Here is a 12,620-nt window from a genome sequence, read left to right on the forward strand (position 1 = left end):
AACTTTCCTACATTCAAGTCATATCACTATGATATTATATATATTTATTTTCTTTTAGGTAGTAGGTATTGGGTAGTAGGCTGACCAGGGCACGAGGCACTCGTTGAGTAACTAATACTAGAGAGTTATTTGGTCGTTTGACTGGCCAGAGAGTACTATATTGAATACTTTTATATTGTTACTGTTAGTTTTTCGATTGCCTACGCATACACTGAATAGTGTCGCCTCTTCTTTACATATTCTCTGTCTTCATAAACCTGACGGCACTGAGCTTATCAAACAATTCTTTTTCAAAGTCTCAATGGGTTAACTACTTCAATGTAATTGTTCAGTAGCTACTTTCCTCTTGGTTATGGTAGAAGAGACTCTATAGTCATGGTAAGCAGCTCTTCTACGAGAAGGCCACTCCAAATTCAAACTTTTATTCTCTGGTCTTGGATAGTGCCATAGCCTCTATACCATGGTCTTTCACTGTCTTGGGGTAGAGTTTTCTTCCTTGAGGGTACACTCGGGCACACTATTTTATCTTTTCTCCCTTCCTCTTGTTTTATTTTTAAGTTTTTTTATAGATTGTATTTGAAAGACTTATTTTAATGTTATCATTGTTCTTTCTATTCAATTATTAATGAGTTTTCTTTTAGTTTCCTTTTTTCCTTTCCTTACTAGGCTATTTTCCGTGTTGAAGCCTTTGGGCTTATAGTATCCTGTTTTTCCAGGTGCAATTGTAGTTTAGCAAGAAATAATGATAATACTAATACAAGTGGTTAATTTCTTTGACAACACAACTTCTCCCATGACCTGCATTTCTCTGTAACTTAGAATCTGTGATTTATTCTTTTGCACACCACAATAGTGTTTTCACTTGTATCTCCATTCATCTACGTTAAGATTCAAAGAATCAGCATATTGCTTCATTACTTTGAGCTTCGACTATGGACATATTGTTAATATGAGTTACAATATATACATGTAGTCTCAATCTCAATGGAATAATCGTTTTTATAATCGACATTTTATATATATATATATATATATATATATATATATATATATATATATATATATATAATATTTATTTATATATATATATATATATATATATATATATATATATATATATATATATATATATATATATATATATATATATATGTGTGTGTGTGTATATATATATATACGAATCTCTTAATGTTCGATTTAACCAATTAGCATTTCCAGTAATATTTTTTTATATATATCAAATACCACCATTGTAAATCCAGTACCAATCACTGATAAACTTAGGTTTATTCCTGATATATACAAATATCAAAGCCAAGCACTCATATCCAAATGTTATACGCTTTTCTGCTTCTATATCTAAAATATCACAGAGCTGATCAAGGTTTTGGATTGATTATGAATGGGTATGTGTATGTCTGAAACTGATTATGGGTTTGTTTTGTTATATATATATATATATATATATATATATATATATATATATATATATATATATATATATATATATATATATATGATGTAATTAGATAAAGAACACTCTAATCGGTAGGAATGGTGAGAGAGGTGAATGCTCGAGTGCTTGGACGAGGATTAAAACTGGTAGACGAGAATGACCATGAATGTGAAGTAAATCAGTTGTTGTTTGCGGATGATACTGTACTGGTTGCAGACACAGAAGAGAAGCTTGGACGATTAGTGACAGAATTTGGAAGAGTGTGTGAAAGAAGGAAGTTGAGAGTTAATGTGGGTAAGAGTAAGGTTATGAGATGTACGAGAAGGGAAGGTGGTGCAAGGTTGAATGTCATGTTGAATGGAGAGTTACTTGAGGAGGTGGATCAGTTTAAGTACTTGGGGTCTGTTGTTGCAGCAAATGGTGGAGTGGAAGCAGATGTACGTCAGAGAATGAAAGAAGGTTGCAAAGTGTTGGGGGCAGTTAATGGAGTAGTAAAAAATAGAGGGTCGGGTATAAATGCAAAGAGAGTTGTATATGAAAAAGTGATTGTACCAACTGTGATGTATGGATCGGAGTTGTGGGGAATGAAAGTGATGGAGATACAGAAATTGAATGTGTTTGAGATGAAGTGTCTTAGGAGTATGGCTGGTTTATCTCGAGTAGATAGGGTTAGGAACGAGGTGGTGACGGTGAGAACGGGTGTAAGAAATGAGTTAGCAGCTAGAGTGGATATGAATGTGTTGAGGTGGTTCGGCCATGTTGAGAGAATGGAAAATGGCTGTCTGATGAAGAAGGTCTTGAATGCAAGAGTTGATGGGAGAAGTACGAGAGGAAGGCCGAGGTTTGGGTGGATGGATGGAGTGAAGAAAGCTCTGTGTGATAGGAGGATAGATGTGAGCGAGGCAAGAGAGCGTGATAAAAATAGGAATGAATGGCGAGCGATTGTGACGCAGTTCCAGTAGGCCCTGCTGCTTCCTCCGATGCCTTAGATGACCGCGGAGGTAGCAGCATTAGGGGATTCAGCATTATGAAGCTTCATCTGTGGTGGATAATGTGGGAGGGTGGGCTGTGACACCCTAGCAGTACCAGCTCAACGCAGTTGAGTCCCTTGTTAGGCTGGGAGGAAGTAGAGAGTAGAGGTCCCCTTTTTGTTTCTGTTTCTTTGTTGATGTCGGCTACCCCCCAAAATTGGGGGAAGTGCCTTGGTATATATATACATATATATATATATATATATATATATATATATATATATATATATATATATATATATATATATATATATATATATATATATATATATATATATATATATATATATAACTCTCACGCACTCACTCCGGTGGTACTTAGGCCACATTTTGACCCATGACCGCTCGTGATAGGATTCTCCACTCTGTTCTATCCTGTGCCACATGGAGCCATTCATTTGGGTTTCCCCAGAGATTCTTACATCCTCCTCCAAGTATCTTCTCCAATCTTTTCTTGGCCGTCCTGCAGGTCTTCTTCCAGCAACTTCAACCAAGAATATCCTCTTTGGAGCTCTATCCTCATCCATACGAGCCATGTTTCCTACCCATTGGAGTCTTCTTGATCTAATTACATCACATATATTTGGTTGGTTTGTACTATATCTTATTTCTATATTATGTCGTCTTCTCCATCCATTTATTTCTTGGTCATAGATGGGCCCCTCTATTCTCCTCAGAATCCCATTCTGAAAAATTTAAAAATTTTTCGCTAATGTTTTTGTTAGAGACCATGTCTCGCATCCATATATCAAAACTGGTCTGATATTCTCAATTTTGATCGTCGTTTAAAAAAGTGTGTAAGGCTGAAATAATATCTGTTGGCTGCTCCACTACTGGCTGTAACTTCTTCAGCAATTCCAGCATTATACGACATAGTAGTTCCCAGATATTTCAAGGACTCTACTGTCTCAGTTCTGATGCCTGCAACATCTACATTTCCTTGTAATTGCGGTGTTCTTGCTACTTCTATGATTTTAGTTTTGCCTTCATTCATCTCTAGTCCCACCTGGCAAGCCATTGTTTTGAACTCTGTTTTTAGGTTCTCCCCCCCCTGATATTGACCCCTATGATATCTATGTCATCAGCATAACGTAAGCAGTTGACCCTTACGTTATTAAAAGTGACCCCTTCTTGCCTGGCAGTTATGCTTTTTGTTACATTTTCACTTACCAGGTTGAAGAGTAGGGGGGATAGGATGCATCCTTGTTTTAGGCCGCTTTTCACCTGAAAAGTGGTAGTTCACCTGAAAAGTGGTAGTATATCTTGAGCCGCATCTACCTGAACATAGGGTATTTTTATAACAGGCTTTCGTTACTTTTATGAGTTTTGAGGGTATTCCGAATTCTCTCATTATATTCCACATTGATGTTTGGTGTATGCTGTCATATGCCTGTTTGAAGTGTATGAATAAGTGGGTTTGTTGTGTAATATATTCCCAGTATTTTTCTATGACTTGTCTGAGGGAGAATATTTAGTCAACGGTAGACCGTCCAGTTCGGAAACCGCACTGATATTCCCCGATTATACTTTCTGTATAGGTGGTAAGTCTGTGGTATATAATTATTCTAAATATCTTATATATTGTAGGTAGTAAACAAATACCTCGATAATTACTGCAGATCAATCTGTCTCCCTTATGTATCGGGATAAAGATTCCCTCCTCCCACTGATCTGGTGTAATTTCCTCATTCCAAATTGTCCCCATCAGATCATGAAGCTTTTCTTGGTTCACTTCACCCCCATATTTCCAAAGCTCTGCTGGGATGTTATCATTACCTGGGCTTTTATTATTTTTTTAACTTTTGATTACCTTATTTGTTTCCACTCCAGTGGGTGGCTACACTTCTAATTCAGGGCCATAATAGGTCTCCTCATTAATGGGATTTACTGAGTCAGGTCTGTTCAGTAGTTCTTTAAAATACTGCTCCCATCTCTTCATCATATCCTCGTCTCTTGTGAGTATTTCTCCATCTTTATCTTTAATAATTTGGGTTCTAGCTTGATAACCCCCTTCCATTTTGCGGAGTCCCTGGTAATGTTGTCTTATTCTGCCTCGTTTTCAATTTTCATCAATTATGTTAAGTTCATTATTCAATTTTTGTCGCTTTTTCCTTTTTAAAACTTTATTGACATTTCTGTTTTCCCGTCAAGATTCCTCTCTCCAGCCTTCGTCTCTTAGGGCTTCCGATACCCTGGCTCTAACTTGTTTCGTTCTCTCCACCTCTCTGCATTCATTATCTTACTAGTGGGCATTTATTTCTTCCTTGTATGTAGCCAACTTAATCCACTGCTGTCTCCTTGACTGTTTCTTCAATTGCTTGCCATTTTGTATTTACATTCTCAGCGTCTGCCTTATTGTCTAACAACTCTAGCATTTGAAATCGGTTAGTGAACTTTATTTGAAAGTTGTCCTTTACTGCCTCCTCTTTCAGTTTTGCTACATCATACTTATTTTTTTTTTCTACTTTTCTTGATTTTCCTGCACACAGTTTTGCTTTAATACTTGCCCTTACTAAATAAGGATCAGTGTCACAGTCTGCTCCTCGTAGACTTCTGACGTCTTTTAGTGACCTGCGGTGTTTTCTGCTGAAAAGTACATGGTCAATTTGGTTGAAGGTTCTGCTGCCAGGTGACTTCCATGTATGCTTATGGATATCTTTGTGGGGGAAGAGAGTTCCACCAATTATCAGGTTGTTGGTGACCGCAAAAGAAACCAGTCGTGTTCCATTGTCATTTGAATGTTTATTTAGGCTTTGTCTTCCCATGGCAGGTCCATATACGTCAGTTTCTCTGTCAACATTGCCATTGGAGTCTCCAGCAAGCACTATCATATCATGGTTTGGGATATCATCAATGACTTCTTGTAATTTTTCGTAAAACAGATCTTTCAGTTGGTCTTCACCGTCTTTTGTATGAGCATAGCTTCTAATAATTGTCCCTCTAAACCATTTACAATTAATTCTAATTTTTGCCAGTCTTTCATTTATGGGATGAAAACTAATAAGAGGCTTCCTGACTTTTTCTGTTAAAAAGAAACCAACTCCTTTTTCATGTCTGCCATCTTGTCGTCGACAATACAGTATACATTGTTTATCGATTGAGCATTCTCCATAATCAGTCCACCTTACCTCCTGTAAAACTGCAATATCCAAATCATATTTACTTAACTTTTCTATCAGACTTTAGCATATCCTACTCTGTATAAACCCGTAACATTCCATGTACCAATTTTTAGCGAAGTCTTCCATTGGAGGGGTGCAGTTTCTTGCGAGGAGTCATTAACGTTATATCCGCCCGGTTCAATCCTATCGTGAGTTTCCATAACAATAAAGGTTTTCCGAGGCAGGGGTGTTAGCCTGACGCTTAACCCTCCCCATTTACTTGGGCTACATCCACAAATTCTATGTCAATTAATCTGAGAACTGGAGTTTTTTTTTTCAGATCAGTTAAAGTAAAAACTTCTGGTATACAAAAAACGATCCCTTGAATGATAGTTTCAGAAAATTATCCTTCAAAATGTAATTATAACCAGAGAAAATAAGTCCTAATTGTAGTGTAAGATTCTAAAATGAATTCCACAAGAGTTAATAACGGAGTAATGCATTTGTCTACTTAGGCAAATAAGAATATTCATACTTGACGAGATGTAATTTCGTGAGATTATCTTTACGGTCTTGCTTTCCAGAATATGAGGAAGTAACGTTGATATTCGGTCAGTAGAAAAAATCATAAGGACATCAAGATAATAAAGCATCTCTCTCTCTCTCTCTCTCTCTCTCTCTCTCTCTCTCTCTCTCTCTCTCTCTCTCTCTCTCTCTACCTGAACATAAGAATAGAAATCAATTTCAAATAATTTTTCCTCTTATGATATTTTATCGGTTTTCACACACTATGAAATGTCAGGGAATTTACTATTTATAAAAATTAAATATCCTCTATTACAATTGAAGATGATTTGATGTTATTTCTTTCTTATCATGTATGTACTGTATATGACAAAGCTGCATTTTTAAAGCATTTGCATTTTACTTTACTCTGTATTTTTATCTATAATGATTCTATTAAGAAGGGTATTTCAGCAATCTTCAGGAAACTGAACGGAAATTAGTATAAAAGATCCTATTAGTGTTTAATTCATGTCACTTCTAATTGCCTCTAAAGAGATATTGATCGGAACGTCACTGTGATGACCAACATCATGAACATCCCCAGTGAACCGATTGGACTCATGGATTGAGATAGGAATCTATCATACGAATGCAATTAGAGCCCTTTACACTGTACTGGTTATGAGGTTAAGAATCTTAATAAAAGGATTCAAACTTACTTGTACAGTGGTAACGTGTTTGCCTAGCATTCGCAAGGCAGCAGATCAATCCCAGCCCGAAAACGTGCAGCTAAGGTGTTTACTGGAAAGGCCACTGCTGTGATTGGGCCCCACAAGGTGTTTTTTTTTTTTTTTGGGGGGGGGGGGGGGGCGGGGGGTGCTTGCTCGGCTAACGTTCTGAGGAGCATCTATTCTACTGGAACTGAAACCAGACACCTTACAACCTCACTATAAAATAATCATCAACAAGTAATACAACTGTTGCAGTACATAGTCCATTCTGGTAGAGCTATGGTGGTTTTAAAATGACAATTCTACGTCAGAACATGTTAAGCTGTTTACCTATCAAAAAGTGTAAAAATAAGAAATGTGGCATGTTGTTAATATGCAGATATCACTGTTTCATAATATTTGATCAACATTTGATATACTTGTGGCCAAATTACCAAAGGAAATTTGTATTTTTATGTTCCTACATAGGAAGCAAATATGTTTTCTTTTGCATCTTAGAATAATAGTTGTGATTTAAGCTTTATGATTTTCATATGAACAATTAGTATATTAGACAATAAAATTTAATGATAGGTTTAAGGAAACAACTATAAAACGAGATCTAGTTGATTATAATCAATGGCGAAAACATGTCATTATATTTTATAAAATTTCTTGAATGACTATAATTCATATACTTAAATATATGCAATATATATATATATATATATATATATATATATATATATATATATATATATATATATATATATATATATATATATATATATATATATATATATATATCTATATATATAGATATATATATATATATATATATATATATATATATATATATATATATATATATATATATATATATATATATATATACTTTTTATAATTTTATAATACTTTTTTTAAGATTATATATCGATAATTAAAATGAATAGCTATGTTAAATTGTATACTATTGATATGCAAATTTCGTATTGGATAGCGAATATAATTTGATATATTATTTCTGTATACCCGGAAAGACATTACTACAACTGAGGATTGCACCTTGTGAATTTCCCAGTGGAATAAAAGTTGCATCTTCTAAAAGCATTCACTTCATCATGAAACTGAACATCATTTATATGCGGCTCCCCTCTTTTGATATTTTTACCCACCATTATGAATACCTTATCTCAGAAAGGGGTGCAAGTATGAAAGGAGGTTAGGATGGATGCAGGAAATTAACTAAAAAGGTTCTTCAAACATTTTACTAATAGGGATTACATTTACGTCAAAAAGTTGACTATTTCTGAGATACGTACGCTCCAAAACAAAGAAAGAACAATCCATAATAATTGTTTAACTCCATTAAGGATATTTCATAGACACTGAAATTTATGTCAAATATTATTTTGTTTTAATTGATATATAATCAGTACAACACCCATTTTTAAACCACACACACACACACACACACACACACACACACACACACACCAATATATAGGCCTATAGAATTTTACTGAAGTATTTATATGTTTGCTTGAAATGGTATTTATCTTGAGCAACTCAAGCTAGGACAAATTACATTTCAGATCTTGGATGCAAATTATACATTAGACTTTTGGCGTGGTTTTTGAGATTTCTGTATAATCATAAACAATGTTAAGTGGGTAGCGTGGTGATGGAAATGGCAAAACTCCAGGCATAACTAAGAACTTTTCTGAGGCCTTTGTCCAGCAGTAAACGAAAAATTACTTTTGCTGTTGTTGTTGTTGTTGTTGTTTTTTAGTAAGGTCTGTTCGCCTTAGATAGTCATTGTTTGACATACAATATCTGCTGATTTTTGTGCATCATCATAATTTCCTGTTTACGTCTAATGACGCAAAACGCCTTGGTTGGATTTCGCCAGTCGTGTCTATTTTGAGCTTTTAAATCAATACTTCCCCATTCATCATCTCTTACTTCACGCTTCATAGTCCTCAGCCCTTTAGGACTGGATTTTCCAACTCTTCTACTGCCTTGAAGAGTCAAGTTGAAAGGTTAGTGAGCTAATCTTTCTTGGGGAGTGCGAAGGGCGAGACCAAACCTCCTCCATCTACCGGTCACCATGATCTCATCCACATATAGCACTTGAGTAATCGTTCTAATGTATTCGTTTCTAATTTTGTTCTGCTATTCAAATCCTTGTATTCTATTGAGGAATTTGTTCCCAAACCTAAAAAAAAATATCTGTTGGATATTGTTTCACTGACAAACCACGACTCATGTCCATATAGTAAGACCGAGCCCTTTAACATGATATATAGACTAAACTTTATTTGTAATTGCAGGCTACTTCGATTCCATATTTTACTTATCTAGCCTTTGTATGATTCAAATTTTTCAAATCCTTCATTAAACTTTAATTCTAATGGTCCTCTATTAGAGATCTTAATTCCTAGATATCTATATGATTCCAACAAATTAATCCTTTCTCCTTCAAATTATATTTCCTCTTCCATTTCATATTCCGTTTTCACCATCTTTGTTTTTCTTCTATTCATCATGAACAAAATCCCATGTGATATTTCTCGCATTCTGGTAAGCAAGCTTTTCAAGTCCTATGATTTTCTGCTAATAAGGGCAACATCATCAGCATAATCTTGGTCAGATGATTTCCTGTTACCAATCCAGTCCAATCTTTCTCCGCCATCTCCAACTGTACTCTGCATTATAAAATCCATGAGGAGGATAAACAACAGAGGTGACAACACATTTCCTTTGTGTACTACACTGTTTATTGGAAATTAATTTGATAAAACTTCACTAACATTAACTTTGGACTTGGTATGCTCATGAACAGACTTAGTGAAATTCACACATTTAACAGGAACCCTATAATAACACAGGAATCTCCAAAAAAAAAAATATCCGGTGCACACTATCAACGGCTTTTTTATAGTCTACAAATGCCATCAAAAGTAAATTTTTATATTCTACACATATTTGCTCCACAGTTCTACAGTATATATATCTACTCTCTGAGCTCTTGTCAATTTTCCCTCTCTTTTATTCAGGATATCCTCCATGCTCTGTTATCAATCATATGAAAAATTATTTACACTGAAGATATTCATAATTCTCATCTTATCTTCACGTAGTTGACTTAATTTATAGATAATATTATTATCAATACTTATGAATAGGACGGCAATATTCCAGTGTATTAGATATATAAAGCTCAAAGTAGGTACTTGATATTAATTCCATATCTGTAAAAGATCTTATATTTTTTTTGCATCAATTCATATTTAAAATAATCAGAATTTTCCTTTCATATGGAAATATTTTGTATATCTACAGCTTTTCTTCCTTTGAAAACTTCTTATGATTTATGATTCCTTTCCACAAAAATATCCATTCCATATGACGAAAAGACCTAAAGATATTGTTTTGTTTCTTCCTCTGTGAAAGACATTATAAACTTTCTTTTTATTATGAGTAAATGAATGACAACGGCCATTAAGTAATATGACAAGTATAACTCAATTATAAGGAATGATATCGTATTATTTTGTTTGTTAAACATGGATTAAAAAAATATTTTATTTCGGATGTTACCTGCAAAGATTCAATTCACTTGAAAGCAACAATTTATTCTTCATACTGGGAATCTGAAAATCCGGAAATTATCAAGTAATAAAGAACTTTGAAGGAATGAGTCTAGGGTTGATATTAATACTTATATAAAATACTTTATCAAGTACCTTAATCTACACACGTCTGACTAACCAAATCTCTTTATACTCCTTTTATGATAAAAGACATTTCAACTGCAATAGCTAAAAATAGACAAAGCCTTTGAGTGCTTTCTTTCCAACACCTTAGGAAATGTTTTCATTTTTCCTGTATATTTATAGACATCAAATCCTCATTGGCGTTATATATACGTCTTGTTTCTTTTTTTATGGAAATATTTATCCTCGAACTTCGCACAACCTCTGCATAAAAATTACATGAAGAGTGAATTTTTAAGTCTTTTCACTTCGGCTAGGAAGGGTTTTCTCTCTCTCTCTCTCTCTCTCTCTCTCTCTCTCTCTCTCTCTCTCTCTCTCTCTCTTGCTTCGGTTATTTTGCTTACGGGTAGTAACACGTTCGGTGAAATGTTGGTCAACAGACCAGTGGATCTAAGTAACATTGGGCATACTTATTGTTTTCGTGATTGAACAAAATGAGATATAAAATTACTTCAACACATTTGTGTGTCAGGCCAACACTATAAATTGGGAAGGTGACATACTTATTGTATTTGCCAAAAAAAGGAAACGGCTCAAAGTTTTATTCATATACACAAACACCCACACACACACACACACACACACACACCCACACACACACCCTCACACCCACACATATAAATATATATATATATATATATATATATATATATACATATATATATATATATATATATATATATATATATATATATATATATATATATATATATATATACATATATATATATATATATATATATATATATGTATATATATATATGCATGTGTGTATGTAATATATATATATATATATATATATATATATATATATATATATATATAAATATGTATACATATAAATATGTATATATAAATATATATATATATATATATATATATATATATATATATATATATATATATATATATATATATATATATATATATTTATATATATGTATATATATACATATATATATATATATATATATATATATATATATATATATATATATATATATATTCAGCATATATATCATACGTTAATATTCTCCTGAAAAACGAAGAGCTCAGATATGTCCTTCCCCTTCAGTCTGTTTATCGTCTTTTTTTCTAGCCCACAGTCGCAAAGTCATCCTACACCCGGTTCTTTGCCATCTATCAATATTCTTTCATTATCCCTTTGAGTGTATATAGCTTATCTTCTAAAGTTTCAGTAAGGCTCTCAGTTTGTAATGCATCAGGTAATACTGGTAGAACAATCTAATAAAGTACTTCATTTTTTCTCTGAGAGTGGCAGTTCACATTTCATTATTTACATTTTGTTCACCAGATGCTCTTCATCCCAATGTATCCTTCTTTTAATTTTGGTCTCGTGTTCTTGGGAAACATTTACTCTCTGTGTGCACTCTCATTTTCAAGTGTCCTAAGGTGTGTAGTAGGAAAAGTGGTTTTTGCTCTGTCGAAAAGTAACACATCTGGGACAAAAAAAAAAAAAAAAAAAAAATAAATAAATAAAAAAAAAACAGCCCATAAATCAGTCCCAAAACATAAGGTAATAATGATATCAATAACTTTTGCAGAGAGCGCAGAGTCCATAAATCTTTGCAGAACAAACAAAATAAGAAAACAAGAACAAGAACAAAAAACTCAATGCCAAAGCAAGACCAAACACATGCAGCATTCTTAAAGAGCTTAATTCAGCAATTGTCAAATGCAAAGACAGTCCAGGAGCTGACAGCATAATATAATTAATGTTAAAATATTAGGGGAACCAGTCAAAAAACTATTCTTTCATATCATTACTCCCACTCATACTCAGTGCATAAAAACCATGATCTGGAACAAACAAGAAACTGTTCGCATCACCAGTTATAATACACTTAAAATATACAGGACCATTATTCTTCTCAGCTACACTGAAAATGTAGCAGAAAAAAATAGTACTCCAAAGACCATAATAGGTAATTAGCCCCTTAAACTACAGAATATTTGGTTATTCCTGTGGCAATGGAATGAATGAATGCATTACTGATATCCTGGCAACTATTGAC

General features: G+C 33.6%; 1 protein-coding gene across 1 annotated transcript; it reads right to left on the bottom strand.

The window, feature by feature from the left end:
• Nucleotides 1–4,766: 4,766 nt before the first annotated feature.
• LOC137647911 (craniofacial development protein 2-like) lies at nt 4,767–5,318 on the bottom strand. Its single transcript, XM_068380861.1, has one exon. It carries the CDS (start codon nt 5,316–5,318, stop codon nt 4,767–4,769), a length of 552 nt encoding a protein of 183 aa, XP_068236962.1.
• Nucleotides 5,319–12,620: the final 7,302 nt, after the last annotated feature.

The sequence above is a fragment of the Palaemon carinicauda genome, chromosome 10 (assembly GCF_036898095.1).
Source record: "Palaemon carinicauda isolate YSFRI2023 chromosome 10, ASM3689809v2, whole genome shotgun sequence".
NCBI classification, from domain to species: Eukaryota; Metazoa; Arthropoda; class Malacostraca; order Decapoda; family Palaemonidae; genus Palaemon; species Palaemon carinicauda.

Excerpts from the sequence above, each read along its gene's own strand:
- LOC137647911 (XM_068380861.1), bottom strand. The coding sequence starts at position 5,318 with ATGATAGTGCTTGCTGGAGACTCCAATGGCAATGTTGACAGAGAAACT.